The sequence below is a fragment of the Strigops habroptila genome, chromosome Z (assembly GCF_004027225.2).
Source record: "Strigops habroptila isolate Jane chromosome Z, bStrHab1.2.pri, whole genome shotgun sequence".
NCBI classification, from domain to species: domain Eukaryota; kingdom Metazoa; phylum Chordata; class Aves; order Psittaciformes; family Psittacidae; genus Strigops; species Strigops habroptila.
In genome coordinates this window covers 11342965-11361190 of record NC_044302.2, presented here as the reverse complement: position 1 = coordinate 11361190, position 18226 = coordinate 11342965, and the positions used below count along the sequence as shown (strand labels likewise).

At 37.8% G+C, this 18226-nt stretch overlaps 1 protein-coding gene across 2 annotated transcripts; it reads right to left on the bottom strand.

The window, feature by feature from the left end:
- Positions 1-263: 263 nt before the first annotated feature.
- On the bottom strand, positions 264-17583 carry UBA2 (ubiquitin like modifier activating enzyme 2). 2 transcript variants are annotated; one of them, XM_030470053.1, is made up of 17 exons: positions 17356-17583; positions 13584-13667; positions 13264-13334; positions 12077-12141; positions 11491-11591; positions 11204-11325; positions 10486-10553; positions 8060-8181; positions 7109-7208; positions 6392-6552; positions 5405-5498; positions 5194-5306; positions 4577-4732; positions 3908-4004; positions 3144-3249; positions 2200-2336; positions 264-1331 (listed from the first exon to the last, which is right to left on the bottom strand). In XM_030470053.1, exons 1-17 carry the CDS (start codon positions 17503-17505, stop codon positions 1150-1152), a joined length of 1929 nt encoding a protein of 642 aa, XP_030325913.1. In that variant the 5' UTR covers positions 17506-17583; the 3' UTR covers positions 264-1149. The 2 variants fall into 2 exon arrangements, with proteins under 2 accessions (XP_030325913.1, XP_030325914.1); XM_030470054.1 differs by lacking the exons at positions 264-1331; positions 2200-2336 and adding an exon at positions 2353-2440.
- Between the last annotated feature and the right edge of the window lie 643 nt (positions 17584-18226).

The following is an 18226-nucleotide window of genomic DNA, read 5'->3' as shown; positions in this document are numbered from 1 at the left end:
AATTCCAGTGCAGTGACAAGCAATGGCTGATTAACATGTTCTAAGGATCAACACTGATGGTTTTGAGAGCTACCAAAATAGTTAGATGAATGCAGCTGGTTTTAAGATACCGATTCTAAATATTGCACTTTTGTCCTATGCACAAAGTGTAATGTACAACAGACTGATGCTTGCTTCTTTCTGAGGGGACGAGGTGGCAAAGCATGTGTGGTGGTGCAAATGCTCCAACTGAAGAGGCCAATAACTGATTGTCCAAGAAAAGAACCATTCGCAAAAGTTTTATTAAAAAAATTCCCCTTTCACCTCAAACAAGTGAAGCTTAAGTTCTGTACTACTAGGTTATGTTTAGAAAAAAGAAAATAATACAGTAATTTTTGAAGGCTATACATAGTAAAATCCCATAAGTGCAAGCAAATATAGCAAGTATTTCAGATGTCATTTATTTGGTCCATCAGATGTACAGTATAGTAGTAGTATCTGAGTTTACAAAACATCAAATATAAATAACCTGAAACTGTAACAATACACAAAAATTTGCTTCTTACATTGACATACCAGGCAGTACAAGCTGAAAAACTTGAGTAAATTAACAGTTTTACAGTAATGTACATAGTGCCAGCTGAAGTTTAAGAACACTGTTAAAACACGGCACTAATTTCCTTTATCGAATTTTCTTCTTGACTTGTTCAGGGTGTGAAAAATGTTTAGGACTAGGCTAAAAATGCTTCTCTTCAAGCAAAAAAGATAAAAAAACCCAACTTAAAATCTGGACATCAGATGATTACCCTTTACTAAACAATGGTAGGGTTTTTTTGTCCTCTTGAATTATACCTAAACAGTATTTACACATAATAAAATGCTTTTTTATGACTGTTTAAGCAAATAATTATCTGTGAGTATTTATAAACTATGTTTCTACTACATTTAATATATGGAATTCATATAGAAAAACTTCTGAAACGGTCTATTGAGATGAGACCTTTATCATCAAGAGAAGCAGATACAAATTATTTAAGTCAGTGGTTTGGTATTCACTTGGAGCAAAGACCTTAAAATGAGTTTAGTTCTGGACATTTTTCACATCCCAACATAATATGCTGTTACTGTATTACATTATCTGAATCATTGTGTAAAGGGGCATTTGCATGTTCAGTCTAATGCTATAATTTCATCTTGCTCTTCTGTCTGCTCAGTACGCACTCTCTTTGTACTGACGCACTCTTTATCTTCTAGTTTTCTCTTGCGAGTTTTATTTTCCATATCATCATCAACATTGCTTGAAGTACCTTCATCTTCAGAATCAACAATCAATAGATCATCTTGATCTGGAGCTGCAAAATATATGTTTTTAATTCAAATGAATACTGTAAAGATAGCCTACTCTCAACCTAAATTTCATACATAAAAATGTCTCTAACACAACAAATACACCTTGGAGCATTATTATTTATTATTCTTTGTCATTTAACTGCAAGCATATTTTGAAAAGTGTAAAGCAGAACTAAGAGATATCTAACTTACATCTGTCACAAGTATTCAGATTCATACGCTACCCCTATAGAACACTATGACATTTGCAGAACATGAGCCTTCAGTGCTTAAGCATCCCATATTGATTTAAGTTAAACTACTTTGAGTATGTTCATATCCTCTACATTAGGAAGGTGATGGTACTTCTTCCTGAAGAGCAAGTACTATTCTCCTGCCATGCCTTGCTTGACAGGTGAAAAAGAATTATTTTAAAAGCAGATAATAAAAATGTCATTTAAATTAACAAAACGAAACATGATCAAAGACATCCACAAGGTAATTTTTAATTTGCAGGGAGAAAGTGATAAATTTGGTTGATTCTTTTTTGTCAAGCAATAGCATGACCATCAGATAGAATGGGTCTAACAATTTAAAACACTATGCAAATGATGCATTTAAGATGATACCCCACCAAACCCTTGCAAGTTAAATATAATATAATTTCAGGTTGTATTTACTGTAAACCTTTGTAACAATTTTAAATGTGCATTTTTTAGCAATTGTAAATGTGCATTTTTCTATTTAATATTATATTTATCCACAAAGGCAATTTAAATGCCTTTATTTCATGTTGGAAAGTTAAGTCATAAAACTGAAAACAACCATTTTAATTGGACTGCTATACTGAAAGACTATTTTTTTAATTTCATATTTATTACTGTCATTTACCTGTTGATGTTGAGGGCTGCGCTCCATCATCACTACCATTGGTAATGTTCTTGGATGTAGGTTCTGATGGTTTAGGGCCAACTTTTTCAGGAGTATCACCAACAACTTCAAATTCTACATCTTTTTCTAGGTCTTCACTGCAGAAGAATACATATGCTTTTAAACAACCAGGTGAAAATAAAAAAAATCCTGTCTTTTTAACAAAGAATGTATGTCATTACAGTGTTAGAGCACCCTGCAACTGTGACAAAATGAGAAAAACACAGTAAGAAAGAGGAAAGTCTGTTCAGTCCTCCTTTAGAATTTATGCTTTGGCTATTCATAAACACTGTTTCACCCAGTGCCATGACTTAAAAGCATTACCTGAGCTTACCTTTCTTCCTTAATGCCACATTCCTATTCTGACTCAAAGCGCAGTGTGTTCAATTACTGTACAAAAATGTGTATTACTTGTCCAGGGTTAAATACACATACCAATTATTTCAAACTGACTTCTATTTGCATTGCTGTATCTGAACATGGGTAGTCAAACAGAAGATTTACTACCCCAGCAGGCTGGGTGGCTTTCTGCCTTTTAAAAGATTTTAACGGCAGTTTCTCACTTGTTGGCTGCCCCAAAAGTAAATCTGTTTTCTGCACTTTATTTTTATGTTGTGCAATGACAAATTATTCAAACAAACATTTTCCAATTACTCTTGGAAAAACCCAACCAACCAAGAAAACCAACACCCCACCCCCCCAAAACAAAAAAATCCACAACAAAACCCCAAACACCCTAAACTCTATAAATTCATTAAAAAATAACAATTCCTCTTTTACCTCTTTATTTTCTGTCCACAACTTAATCTTTGAGCTTTATTCATTAACTTAAAATTCTGAGTTGGAAATTCCCCGTGGAACTGTTCTACATCTATACACAAAAATAATTATTTCAGAATCCTCACCTATGAAGCACATTGATTAACAGTGTATAGTCCTGGAGGAAATCATCTGCTTGTAGTCGAGTGCCGTTTCGAATTCCAAAGTCTGATAACTTCCTGTGGTTATTTGCTACAAAAAAAGTGAAAACCTGCAGTATACACAGTAGTAGCATATACAGCTATTTATGTTAAGATCCTTTATACCTGAGTAAGTATGATGACACGAGTACTCCAGAACTTTTATGTAGAAACACAAGATTAACGTTTGTTAGCTATATTTAACATAAAAGCTAGCAATCAGGAGTTAAAACTAGATTTAAGCCTATGAGGAGATAGAACTACCTATGCTTGACTTATTTACCCCTCATGTATCATGTTCAAGCACTTCACTATTATTACATTTAGAAATATTTTGGAGATAATATTTGTATTACAATAGTGCTTCCAAGCATCATAAAAAGACCACAATCTAAGAACAAGAAAATGAAGTGGCTTTGTGAAGAGAGGAAAATGAGTGGTGCACTTTCATAGCTGAACACCTACTCTTGAAAAAAATCCTGACACTTCAGGTGAAAAGTACTTCAAATAGGAAAACTGAGCTGGACATGCAAGCTTCTAGATGGTACCACTAACTATTCTTGAGCCACCTAAATACTTGCAAATCCAATTCACTTCAAATATTAGTCTATAGGATGAACCCTAGAACATTTGCTATACTTCCATTCTGTGTTTCTTGGTTTCTTCCTAGTTTGTATCTACTCTTCTCTAAAAAGCTTCAGTATGCATACCTTCTGTTTCTCCTTCTTCTGAAGAGATAAGAATAGTTCCTTTTCCATCATCTATTTGTACATCTGGTGCTACCATAGCAAATTTTTCTTTCACTATCTGAAAAGATGTAGATGATTATTTAATTAATATTGGACTTGAAAACACTTATAAAAAAGAACCGTGAATTAAGTTGATTTTCTTATCCTGGCTCATTTTCAGACATCTGCTGAAAACCTATAAAGCCTATATTTTTTTAATTTTTTTTTTTTTTAATTTCCATGAACAAAAGAATTATATTTTTTGCTGTCTGAAATCTACAGGTTTAGATATGCTGAAAAAAATTTAGAATACTTCATAACATGGCAGAAATACATATCAACTGTGACTATACAGCTGTAATGTGGCTACCGAACAACTGAAATACAAATTCAGTTTTTTGCTGTTAAATACAAACAGGCTTGTAAACCACCACAAAGTCATAAAACACAAACATTCTTTCACAAGATACGAAAGAGCACATGGGCAAGAAGCATACTGGCTAATCTAGGTCTTGTTATTGCTCAGAAAAATGCAAAATGTAAAGCAAATATAAATGGTGTTCATTCAAAATACATTGAACAAAACCCTAATTTTAATAATTTACAGTATTAGAGTAATAACAAAAGTCGTAGCTAATACTTAAGATTTACCTTATCCTGGAGCGTTAACACAGTAACTTTGTGTACATTAAGTTTCACAGTCACTTCTGGCTTACTTGCACATACATAACAGTTAGGATTTGGAGGATCCAAAGCACAGGGAACCAATAGCTTCTTCCTGGGATTTGGCTGCTTGTTCAGAAAAATCTTGAGGACAGAAAAGAACAAAACAAGTTATTCTGTAAGTAACAGCACTCATAAAACCTGTTTTCCTACAGATTTATTCTTTTAGTCTCACAGGTTGTCCTGTTCCCTAATTCTCCTTGACATGCCTGCTGAACAGGAAAAAGTATGTATTACAGCCAGCCCACAGTAACACTTGTGCTGACTGACCAGCTGCTGCCAAATTAAGATGAAACAACCATATTTCAAGTGATGTCAGTCTGGTTCTCTATCCTATTCAGCAATTAATTTTCATTATACCAGAGGAATTTAATGTTCCTTAAGACTCCTGTTTTCATTGTGAATGAAAGTTCCCAGCACATTCAGAATCTACCGAAGCAACAAGTGAGACACAGTACAACTTCACAATAGTCAAAGCAGGTTAAACGTGACTTCTGAACAAATAATAACTAACAAGAAAGTAAAAGTATTTCATTCCCACTTACCGTTCTACACTGATCTATTTTTCCTGATAAGATCTTCAAACCCTCCAGCACTATGAGACCAGCTATTACCGCATTAGTAGTAGCTATAGCTGGGATAATATTTCCTGCCATTGCTGCAAAATAAGCAAGAGTACGCAGATTTTTAACAGTAAATAAAAATGAAAAGTTTAAATTATTATTTAAATAAAACAATGTTGTATTTTATCCTTACACTTGATATCAAATCTGCTCTTCATATTCATACTGAAAACATGCATCCTGAGGTTTGCAGCAGAAGTGACAAAATCCAGCGCAGAAGGATCATCCTTGACAAGAAATTAATACATGAAGTATTTAAAAATCACATTAGTCACTGGAAAAAGTTTGCAACATGCATTTCCTAAAACCTTAAAAATAGAAAGTTAAAGAAGAAAGTCTGTGCAATATTCCATTTCAAAGGCAATATACTTCCTCTTTCAGATGGCATGTTTAGTCAGAGCAGTAATACTTTATATACACATTTAGCAATTTTACTTAGTATTTTTGTAGTGTATTAGTATCAATAAAATGCCTTGCATGTTCAAAAAAATACCCAAATACTAAATATTACAATGTTTTATGCTCAGTTTCAAAAATGGGTGTTTTAGAAGTATTTTTACTATCTGTTGTAATATTATTTTACTATTTTGTCCCTCCTGTATTTATGGACTACTTTTTCTTTCTTACACTAAATGACAATGACTGCAGGAGGATTACACTGTGGTGCTAAGAGAGAAAATTCTTTTCTTCTTTTTCTTCAGTGAAACTCATAATATATCACATACCTATCATCAGAACTAATTACAATGTACAACTCAGTAGAACTCTAGCTACAAACCACCATTTATGAGCACGTTTTACAGAAAGCTAAAAAAGAAAAAAATGAAGTTGCATTATTAAAATATTTTCAAAAATCAAAATAGGACATGTACTTCTGAATTTGTGCTTTCTTAAGCTGGTGAATTATTTTACATCACAATTAATCCCTACTCTCAGGGAGTTACAAAATAGTGTTTAAAGTATGTATTTGTTTACATATGCAAACCGCTTTCAGTGAGGCGCCAGACATTGTTCTAAGTAGTACTACAGTACTATTTTGGAATGAAAGTGACTGAGTATAATTAATATTTATGCTACATATGTAGAGTATAACTGGTTCTTATGTATTTGGCAGACTAACTTTATCCCATATAAGCTCTGCTCCATCACCCTTCTCGGCCAGGTGAAGTCTCAGGGTTTCAACGCTCTTTGAAAATAAGTGTGCATAGCTCTTGACATCGAGAACCTGCTGATCCTTCAAGACTGCAGAAGACTCATTTTGTTGGTCAGATGTGTTTTTCTCTTTGGCAAAAGAAAAAAAAAATTAAGATCAGGAAGACTTAAAAATCTCACAGAAGTTCTCTCAAAGAGCTAAGAATTTTCCAATTTCAGCAAAATTATGTCTTTTCTAATTTGAAGAACATCCTTAAACTATAGCAGCCCCAACATTTTACAAAAAATCTGCATTTAAAACTGCAACTACATTTATATCAATCGCCCTCACATGCATAAATTACAGCAAATGTAAATTTTCAGCAAAACTAAGCTTTCGGAGATAAATATATCAGTGCTCCTAAAGTAAGCTGATACGTGATTTTGTGAAATGTGAATTTTCTACAGCCAATACCAAGTATCTAAAGTAACAACTGCAAAACAGTTTTAGAAAAAAATGTTTTCTACATAGAGAAAAATTCAAAATCTTCAGGAATCGCAAAGAATTAACATGTTCATTATCAGTACTCAACTGTGCCATTAGAAAATGTACGTATCACAGAGCTGCCTTTAACACCAAGTATGTGTTAAAGTATGTTAAAGTATGTGTTAAACACAAATAAATAGTGGGAGGAGGGATGATTACCTTGATTTTGAACCTCAGCCCAGTCCAGTGGCACTGGAGGTTTTCTCTTCCTCCACAGCTTATCCATTGTCAGCAGGTATCTAATGTCATCTTTGAAAAGCTAGGAAACATTAAAACAAACAAACAAAAAACCCAAACAAACAATAAAACACATTAAAATGAAAAGTGAAAAAAAGGACATACTTTATTTTTACATCTGCTGTGGAATTGAAAAATCAGAATGATATTTATGAGATCTTGGTTTTTTCCTTGGAAATATTTTCAACCACATAAATAAAAACAAATTTGAAAAACTTCCTGTTCCCCATTCTCTAAAACTTATTACATAAAGCACGCATAGCTCTGATTAATCTGAGGAGGAGTAAAGTAAAAATCAAGAAACAATAGTCCAAACATGTAGTGGGTTTGTGTGCCTACTGAAGCCATCACTACAGCTCTTTGTAGCTCCCCAAGATATTCTTACCTAAATGCCAATGTGTTTCCAAAGTAAAGTTATTACTACCTATCAACAGTACACTCTATACAAATTTCCTCTATTTATCCACTTTCACCAACTATTTAGAAGGAAAACTCTTAAACAAGTTTGTATTTTCTTGTGCCAGAGCATGATTATACAGATGACTGATAGATTTTACGTCCTCAGATTGGTTCTGATTATGCCCAGTGAAATTCCTATAGAATTCAGGTTTACCTTTTCATATTAAAAGGAATGTGAATGAAGTTTTTTTATGCACAGTACAGACAAGCTGCTAAAGCCATCTGTGCAGACACAGCTGGAACGCCGTAAAACAAACAAGTGTTGTAAAAGACCAATATTAAAGCAAAATTGGTGGAACTTGTAACATAACTGCATAATAGATAGCTAGCATTAAGTGTCCAAAGTGGGGTTTGACAACATTACAGCACCTCATACACTTCAAATAAAGACATTTATGGCGGTTAAGAAGATACCTTAGTAAAAAGTTTAACTGGATCGTATCCAGTTGATTTAGCCCACTCCTTAGTTGAAACACGTTTAATCTCACCATCTTCATTGGATGCTCGTGCTCTGGCTTCTGCTTCTGCTGGCTCCCCTATTAATAAAGTGTGAACCAATATTTTATTTAAAAAAAAGGAAAAAAAAAAAAAGGAAAGTTCCTATCCAAACATTTCCCCTGGAGTCAATAACCAAGATAATGCGTAGACCATAAAATGGCTTTACTATGCCCAAAAAAGCTGAATTAGACACAGTGCGACTACTCCTGTTTGTTTCTGCAACTGAACTCACTAATTTAACTTGATGTCACCTCTTTCCTTTATGGGCAGAAACAGTGAACAACTGTTCCCTAATATTCTCCACATAATGTTACGATTTCATGTATGTCCAATGATTCCGCTTTAGTAGTCTCCCCAGTCTTAGTTTGGCTAGAACTTCAACACAAAAAACCCCATCTTACATCTGGTTATTTCTATACAAAAACATTCCATGCACAAGATGCTATTAATTTTGTGTTTCTTTCCCAGTCACATCCAGCAATTGCTATCATGATTCCTAATAAGCAGTGGGTTGATGTTTTCACAAAACTATCTATTAACATCTTGACTGAATGAGAAAAATCAGAGACCATCCTTTATATGTAAACTTGTGAATGTTTCCCCTTCTCACCAATGCACGATTTGCATCACTTCATATTTACCTTCACCAAATCTACCTAATGTCACATTGCCCAGTCATTGTGCAGCATTCTACTACTTTCTGCAGTCAGTCCTCATCTTTATTATCCTAAGTGACTTTGCCTAATCCTCTATGCTGAACAGCAGTGGTCCCATCCCCAATCTGAGACACTCCTCTAATCATTAGTTATCTCTACCATTTAAGTAGTTTAGCCACTTCAGGATCTCCATCCTTTTTTCTCCCTGTGGCTGCTGAGCTCCTTCAGGTTCCTCAAAAAAAGTTTGAGTGCACCCTGCAGATTCAGAAGAGTGTAAACCAGATATGCTTGTCCACAGCTTTCCCGATTCCTTTAAAGGACCTGCAGAGCCATGCAAGGCATGAATTCCCTTTGCAAAGGTTGCACTGACTCTCCCCTGATACACCATGAACGTCCACTGATTCTAAACAGCATTATCACTATGGACAGTTTGCTCACTACACGTGAGTCTACAAAACCAGGGCCTCCTATAATTGCACCGGTATCTTTGTTTAACTAAGTGGCATTATGTCTGCTAGCTTCCAAGTATTCCAGCAGCCACTGTTTTGAAGTGGCTTTATACACCAGTGTTTTTAAGGCTCAGCTAATTTCATTCTGCACATCCTGTAGGAACAACCTGTTGGGTGATCACTATCTGATGTTCAGAGAATCATCTAAGCTCCCTCTCCCAAGTCCATTCATCTATCAAAGAATCCAAAAGAAGAAATAATGATGCTTACGCACCTGCACAGTAACTACAGCTACTGTCCTTGCAGAAAAATACTGAATAGCTATAAAAACATCAATCAAAATGGGCATATTTCCTATGCAGATTAACACAGAAGTGTTTCAGTCTAGAAAAGTTCAAATACAATCCTAGTATTTCCTTGCAACCCCTCAGCTAGGAATGGAGAATGTAGAGTGACTACAAATACCACTCAGTTCTCAGTTCAAAAGACAAGCCTCCCAGCTGCAGGGAAGGAAGTGCTCCATCAAATCCAAATATATAGGGGGAAAAAAAGAAAAGGCCACCCTGTGAAGATCAGTTGTATTTAATTTGCACTTCAAGCTCACTTTTCACTTCAAGTTTCTGTGCACGTGGGGAAGACCACTTGCTGCAGAGGGAACAGGAGTCTCCCAACAGATACAAGCCCATTCATCTAAATCATACATCTTACACTTGGATGTGTTAACTGGAACTTTATGATTAGCATATTGATTGTGTTCCTCACAGGTGTTCTATGCACACTACTTGAGAAAATTTGGTGAATGCCAGTGACCCATCTTACACTGTATTAAAAAGCCTTCAAGACAGCTGAAGTAATCATTTAATGTTTTAGGCTGCTCATAAGGACCACAGTTCAGACAGGTGAAACTATTAAGCTGTTGTCACTTTGCAGTGGTTTGTTTTTGCACATTCTCCATGCAAAAAGCTCTGGTATGCACTATGCATCAAGTTAACTAAAATATGGAAATTGTTTCAAATATCTTATAAGTGACAGTATGAGCAAACTAAATTATGCACCATGTACATGAAGATCTGTTAGGGAAACTACTGTCAAGACCCCCCAAACTCTTACTGCTCAAGGGCACAGTAAATGGAATCCTGTTAAAAGAAAATGTAGCTGAACTCTCTAACCTTAAGAGATGTACAGAAAAAAGAACAGTTCGATGAAAGGGTAAGCTACTGGCTTATTTCACACTCACAGGCAGCTTCAGGATCAGCTCTGTCAGGAGAGACTTCTTGATCAGCATCTTCTTCTCCAAACAACTGGCTATATAATAATTAAGAACAATAACACCACACTATAATTTCATCATATCTTGTTGAAGACTGAAATATTTGCTAACAGATATATATCCACTTTAGAATTCTTGCTATCAGAGCACCATTTCATACATTGCTTTTTAAATTGTTGGGATTCATCATGCACGGTCTTCACACTAACAACACAAAACGTCCAATACAAAAATGAATTCAGCAAACCAGTTCTGTATAACTCACTCAATAGTTCACCTAGCACTGTATTTATATTGCAGTACTGAATGCATTGCTTATAACCCTCCAAGATCCCAGCAGACTTTACATCTGTTAATACATGCATTAAACTGAAAAATGTGTTAACTTCACACACACAGATGAAGAATAAAGTAAACACTACTGTGCCAAACTGCCAAATTTTCTGCGATATTAAAGCAAGGCCTAAGTACTAGCCAACCTTTCATCTTTATATTAAAACTAAAAAAGCCCCAAACTGCACCCCAAAACCCAGGTCAAAGAACTAGAGGTTTTCCCTATAATCCATACTCATTTGAAAACAAAACAAACCAAAAAGTGCACGTCCACTTTATTTCTCTGTCTGTAGGTTTAGCAACCAGGAAGAGTGAACCACAGTACCGTTTTCTTTTTAAATAAATCACTTACTTGAACAAATACTTAGCCCATACAATGCAGTGGATGGGTTCTGATGGCGTATTTCGGATTGTGCAGCCTGGAAAAGTCTTCTGAGTTGGTTTGGGATGACATTCATAACATTCTGTCACTCCCTGGTGAAAAGTAGAATATTTACGTGTCACACTGTGAAGGCTACTGATAGCATATGCTATTACCAGCTGAACTGTAACTATATCTCAAAACACCCAATGCCCTGTTGTTTAAAATAGCCAATGATTTAAACTTAAAGTGACAAGAGTTATAACACACAAACTAACCTTTTTAATAACTGTTACTTGTCCAAGGTAGCCTGCAGTTCCACTCTCTATAAGAGGAACATCAGCAGCCAGACACATCCTGTTCACATGGTTACGGGCAGCTGGAAACCAAGAGATTTTAAGCAAAAACAATTAGACAAAAAAAGTTTTACTTCTCCAAATTCAAACTAGACTCCTATGCAAACATTTATCCTTAATCTGCCTTATGTCATTATAGAGCACCACTATGCCTTTTTGACAGTTATTTTTTCAATTAACACAAAGTACATCAACACTATTAAATATAGCAAACTCAACTGAATAAAGTTACATATGTACACACGATAATCATCAGTTCCCATAAAGCAGCAGCACAGCAGTTAATATTTACTTTCTAAACGCCTGTCAAAGCACTAACTACCCTTTCAAGTTTCTAGGAAAGCACACAAGTATTAGTGAAACTACAGAGAGGTTAAGAGGATACTTGTTATTTAACTGACATTGCAGAAGTACCAAGAATAAAACACATTAAAGTTCTGTTTGTATGATTGTTCATACAAACAACAGTATTTTCATCTCCAATATAAAATCATAGTGAAAACTTCACCTCTGTTATCCAGAGCATTCATAACCAATGTAAACTGGCGGAAGAACTCTACGTTATAGTCAGGGCTACAGAAAAGAAAAACAATACTCAGAATGGTGTATCAAAGTTGTTGGTTATTATGACACAACAGAAACTATACACATGCAAAGGGTGGACTGATGTGATAAATTACACATATTATGAGTTTACTGCTAGCCTTTGACTGCCCTGTTTGTCTTCTGCCCACTTTAAAACTGGATGAAATCATGGATTTCGTGCTGCTGGAAGGAAGCTATTGCAATTAGTACTAATTTGACCAATGAAACAGGCAGACAAGGAAGAAGTGATTATACTGTTCTGACAGTAAGATGAGTAAATTGGCTGAGCTGTGGTAACTGACCTTAACCACCAGCTGAGACTAAAACGTGCACACTCTAATTACCATATCTCATCAGACTGTTGATAAGTCATTACACTGTGATAGCTCAACTGGTTTTGCTTGTACCTCCATACTCTTAGGAGTCAAGACACAGGATTTTAAAATCTTGATGCTTTAGTATCTTACATTGCATTTTTCTGATTTAAAGAAGAAGGTGACGAGAGAGTAAAGAGGAAACAGGATTAACGGTTTTACAGTTTCAGAAGGATGCAATGAGTCTGTTTCAGTGGCTAACAGCACTGAATCAGAGCTCAAACCTTAAGGTGTCAGAGTATCAATTTTTAAGAAACCAAACAAATACAAATTAAAACTTGGGAAACAGCTAATAAAAATCTACATAATCCTGTACTCTACTCATTGTTTATGGATCATAAAGACTAAGTTTTAACAGTTTCGGGCACATATGACTCTCAGTTACCTACAGACAAAGGACTCTTTTCTTCATTACAGACTCAACATTCACATTTATTTTAATCTAATTATTGCTCAAAACATCAGGGCAGCCTTACAGTGTAGAAATTTATATACTAAATGTTGCTAATAAAATGAAAAATAGACACAAGCAAATGACTACAGCTTAGTATCAGAACTAAAGAAAACTCGTTTAAAATCCACACTCCCACTCAGGTTTGTAGTAGTCTCAGAGTTACAGCTTTTTCTTCTTAATGCAGTAGCCATGTAAAATATCCTAAAGCACCTCACCATAGCACTTAAAGAGCACAGTACTTGCAAACTAAAACATGTAATTAGAGCATAAAACCAAACATACTTCATGATGCTATCATGGTAAGCTATAATATTAGCCTCTGGATAAAACTGTAACACGCTTTCCTTGGCAACCTAGAAATAAACAGAAACAAAAAACCACTTATTATTTCTTCCTTCCTTCTAAAGATAGACTTAATACCACTTCATTGTCAAGTTGACTACCTTAAGAGATTTAAATATTTTTACAATGAAATGCTGTGGATAGTCATGACCAACCAACCAACACTTCCCTATTCACAATTGAAACAAATCTGTGACATGTTTCTAACACTCAGAATTATTTTGTGGACAGTAAGACATGAACTTTGACTTTTTCCTCACCTGTGATTTTGATCTTCCAACATGTTTCTTTTGAAACAAAAACTGCCTGTTGAGATTGCTGACATCAATAGTATCCAAATCAATCTATAAACACACAAGAGACAGCCATCTCACTTTTACAGAAGTAAAAGGAACAAAATCATTAACAGAGTTTGAAGCAAATGTGATTGACCAAAATGCATAAACTTTACAGACTCCTTTTCAGACCTGCATTCAAGGGTTACATCTGCACTATAACAACTGTGGAGGCACAAGCAATCACCTAATCATCTTCAGGAATCCAGTAATTTTAAATAATTAAATGGAACGGTATGTCAAAAATCAAGGGTTATGCACAATGAACTTTCTGAATAAAGAGTCCTTACTAAAACCACACGAGAATTTTGACATACGTATGCACAGCAGTTAGGACAATCAGTTATTGACCTTCTACTGTTTACTGCAGGATAAAGATTTTAGTGAGAATCCATCAGGAGCAGTGTACAGACTCAGAAGGGATACTGCAGAAATCAGTCTAGACAAGTCCAGTCAGACTCAACATGGGACCAACCACCCTGAACACTAGCTCTGTTCCACGCTTCCCCAAGGTCAAAGAAAGGCTACTCAGCAAACTAACTGGTACTTCTACTTTACATTTGAACATGGCTTTGAGCAACTGAATCAGTACACTGAGGGCTACACTGTCTTCTAATTCATACACTGCAGGGCAAAAGGTTTTACTGGTTGTCATCAGGACTAACTGCTTAAGTGTATATTAAAAAATTATGAAGTCTACTTACAAAAAAAAAAAAATCCAATCATGCAATCAAGATGTGTAAGAACATACACCACAGAATGCCTGTGATTGCAACCTCAAAGGATGTCACGACTGTGATACCCCTAACGGCCATGATTCTATTTATTAATACATGCACATGAGCATCATAATTTCAAACGTGTCTACCTCCCACCACAACAATTAAGATTTAATTAGAACTTTGAGAAGATTTGTTCCTACCTTTGATGTCACTACTTTTGCTTTAATTAAACAGTTGCTCTGATCCACCATCCTTTAAGAAGTCCTCTCCTGTCACTAACATTTTTAACTAGGAGGGGAGACAATTTTTCGGAGCCTCAGAGATATTTCTCCCCAATTCCCATAGACAATGTTGACATAATCAACACAGTAACACTTCCAGCTATACGAGAATACTATCAGCCTGAGTGTCCAGTGTGGAGTTTAACATGATCTACTGAGGGTGTTCTCATACACTTCTCATTTTATTAACCAAACTTGAATAATGAAAAAGTATGCCACACACTTCTCGCTGAAGATCCCTTGTGAGATCCATGCTCCAAAATTAAACTGCCCGTTTTCTGAAGAGAATATTTTTTAAAGCTAAGTTTTAATATACTAAGAACTGTAATAATAAATAATTTTATTTAAACACTAAATATGTGTTTATAGAACAAACACAAGATACACAATGTTTTAGGGAAGTATTATAAAGCAGAGACTCTTACTCTTTATTATCCATAGGATCCTAGTAACTACCCATGGTCTTGCATCTTTAAATGAAAATGGTATTTGCGTGAAAACACATTTCTACCTCCTTTCCTTTCTCTGAGACAAACTCAAAAAGCTTGCTTAGTCCAAAGCCAGAAAGCCCAAGAACCTCAAGCGAGAACGATCAAGTCCATCATTGCTAAAACTTCCACTACCCAGAAAGCTTTCAGGATTTTAACTGGAGATGATAACAAATGATGTAAGCCACAACTGAAAACAGTACTACCAAGACCAAAAGAAGCAAAGGAAGTTTTTCTCCGAAGAGAATACTTGAGACCTTTAGATCTCAAGAGAAACTTCAGTATAGCTCAGAATGATCAGAATACAACAGTTCTCTTATTAAAACAGCTTTTACATTCTTCCAATTTTTGTAAGTTAGAAGGAAAGGCCTCAGAGCTTCCTAAAAATATATTTATTCATGTTCAGACCTGGATTTTGGGTAATTTGATTTTGCTTTTCATGAGGACAAAGGCACCGCCTTTCCACAAAGTATACTTAATGAAATCACATATTTGCAAGTTGTCGGGTATTCAAAAGTACTAGATTTTTAAAATAGTACTAATTTATTTTTTTTTTAAACTCACAACTTATAAAGCATGAAGCATTTTCAGGTGTCCAAGTTTGTTAGTATTTAATAACCAAGGAAAACCCTCAACAATACCACAAATGTTGATAAAAGCAATTTATTCTCCCAATAGCACATTGCATCTCTGCATAACAATTCCCTTTTTGCTCTCACCTTGTCTTCTGCCCACCCATTCTGTACGTTATTAAAACATTACTGTCTTGCATAAAACATTGCCAATGATATTTTTAATTTAAGATGGTTCTGATCCAACATGTACTTAAGTTAATGGAGTCCAACTTGCCTTGAAAGACAATACAAAAAAATCAAACTATAGTAAGTGAAACAATAACCATACTGCAATGAGATTTATATCTAATGACTAACTGGAAAATCAGGAGATATTAAACTCCTTCTATTAGAATGGACTGCAGGAGTACACAAATGACATTGCAAGGTAGGAAAAAGTAAAGAGGGGAAAAAAACAGTGCAGAAAATACAGGCTTCCACTCTTTTGCACGTTTATTTCACCAGTACAATATCAAAATTGGATAGGCTCTCAGCGGCAGACTGAAATCAAAGGGACAACTTGGAATTACACTTAAGCATACCCTACAAGTTTTAAAATAGCGTTTCAGTTGAAAGGCCTTAGTTGTCTGAATAACTAGGCAAATCAGTAGCTGTACTTTTCTACAAGCAGACATAGTTTTAAACAAAAGCTCTTCCTGCATGCTTTGCCCAACAAGTCTGACTGTAAAAACTTCTCACAACTTGTCATGCAAAACTCTCAGATGTGACTCCTGGCCAGGCACACACATGGGAAAATGTATTCAAGGAAACAGATCTGTGCTCCATCTGGATTTGTATTCCCATGAGTTCTTAAAACCATATACTTTTCATAACTACGACAACAAATTATTACGAAGGGTCTGGAAGCTGGGTAATCAGAGCTTTGCTAACAATATTTCTCTCCGACCCGTTTTCACTACCACCTCTCAATTCTGCCCTTCCTACACACACTCAGAGATTACTATCAGGAAGCAAAACTGAAAGCACAGACCGCGGGAAGCTACCGTGGTCGGACTCCTCCGACTGACAGCTTTACAGCTCGGTATCTGAAAATACAGTTCGCCTCCAACGAATTTAGTTTTTCGCTGAATTCTACTACCACCGCCACCATTAGCGAAGGCGGCATTAGGCAAAACTAAGACTTCGAAGATCACTCCTGGGGCAGCTAACATGGCACACCGCTGTTTCCCGGCAGATTTCACCTACAGGCTCCCACAGAGGGGCAGCCGCTCCTCCGCCGAGCGACGGCGGGACCCGCCGCTGGCCCGGGAGGGCGGCCCGGCCGCCGTGGGGAAGAAGCAGCGCTCGCTCCGACGGGGATCCCGAGCTCGGGGCGGCCGCTCTGAGGCGGGGGAGCGGATGGCGCCCGCAGGCCGCAGCCCCTTTGTGGCGGGGCCCGTCCTCGCCTCGCCCGGCCGCTTTGGCGGGCCGGGAGCAGTTTGAAAACACGCAGACAATGCGGCTGGCGGGAGCGGCCGCGTCGCCACAGCGCCCCCGCGCCCCGGCCTCCGCCCCGCTCCCCGCACCCCCGGCCGAGCCGCCGGCCCCTCAACCGCCCAGGCCCCCGACCCCGCCGCGGCCCCGGCCCGCACCACGTCGATGTTGCTGAAGCCGGTGAGCACCAGGTCCTTGAGGAGCTCGCAGCCGATACCGCCGGCTCCCACCACCAGAAGCCGCGCCTGGGCCACGGCCTCCGCCAGCTCGCTGCGCAAGGGGCCCGACACCGACAGCGGCACCGACATGACTGCGGTCGAACAACGGCGGCGGCGGGCAGCGAGGCAACGCGCGCGACTCTCCCCAGCCGGGCCGCACTCCGGACAGCGAGCCCAGGAGAGACCAGAGCGGCGGCCGCCCGCCTCATCCGCAGCGCCCTCTGCCAGACGGGAGGGCCTCGGCCCTCTCCCGCGCACCGCCCCGGAACGCTGCGGAGAAGCTGGAGCTCGGGCGGGGCGGAGCGCGTCGCGGGTTCGAGCCCTGCTCGCGCCACCGTCGCCCGGGCCCGCTTCGGCGGGGGGCCGCCTGTGGTCCAGGGAAGCCAGCCTTCGCCTGTCTGCTGCAGCCAGGGGTTGAACCACGAACTGCGCACCCGGGCTAGCGGCCGTGGCCGGGGAACAGAGCAGGCGGGCACCCGCGGGGAGCAGGAACAGCGCTCCGGGCCGAACACGAGATCTGTCTCTGCCACCCTAGCCTGTCGGACTCGCCCCCTATAGTCGACAAGCTGAGCACTCTTCCTGCCATAAGTAGTTTTTCAAACACATTCCATCATGTTAGCCTCCGCCTCTCCCCTTTTTAAACTCACACTTAAAGACACTTAAATTACTCCTTCGTTAAGTCAATTAAAATACTGCAATTCAGCCTCAACTAACAGGGAACTCCACTGAAGACTTTAAACTGTTTCGAACTAAAGCAATGCCATAAGCCTGCAAGGACCAGACTGTGGTAACAAGGCAGGTGCTGTACCTA

What these genes read in the sequence shown, in the direction of transcription:
- UBA2 (XM_030470053.1), bottom strand. Translation starts at nt 17,505, where the DNA reads ATGTCGGTGCCGCTGTCGGTGTCGGGCCCCTTGCGCAGCGAGCTGGCG. An exon ending in TGTTAACGCTCCAGGATAAG is followed by an intron (nt 4,005 to 4,576) that starts GTAAATCTTAAG and finishes ACATCTTTTCAG; the next exon opens with ATAGTGAAAGAAAAATTTGC. An exon ending in TTAATCAATGTGCTTCATAG is followed by an intron (nt 2,337 to 3,143) that starts GTGAGGATTCTG and finishes ATTCTTCTGCAG; the next exon opens with TGAAGACCTAGAAAAAGATG.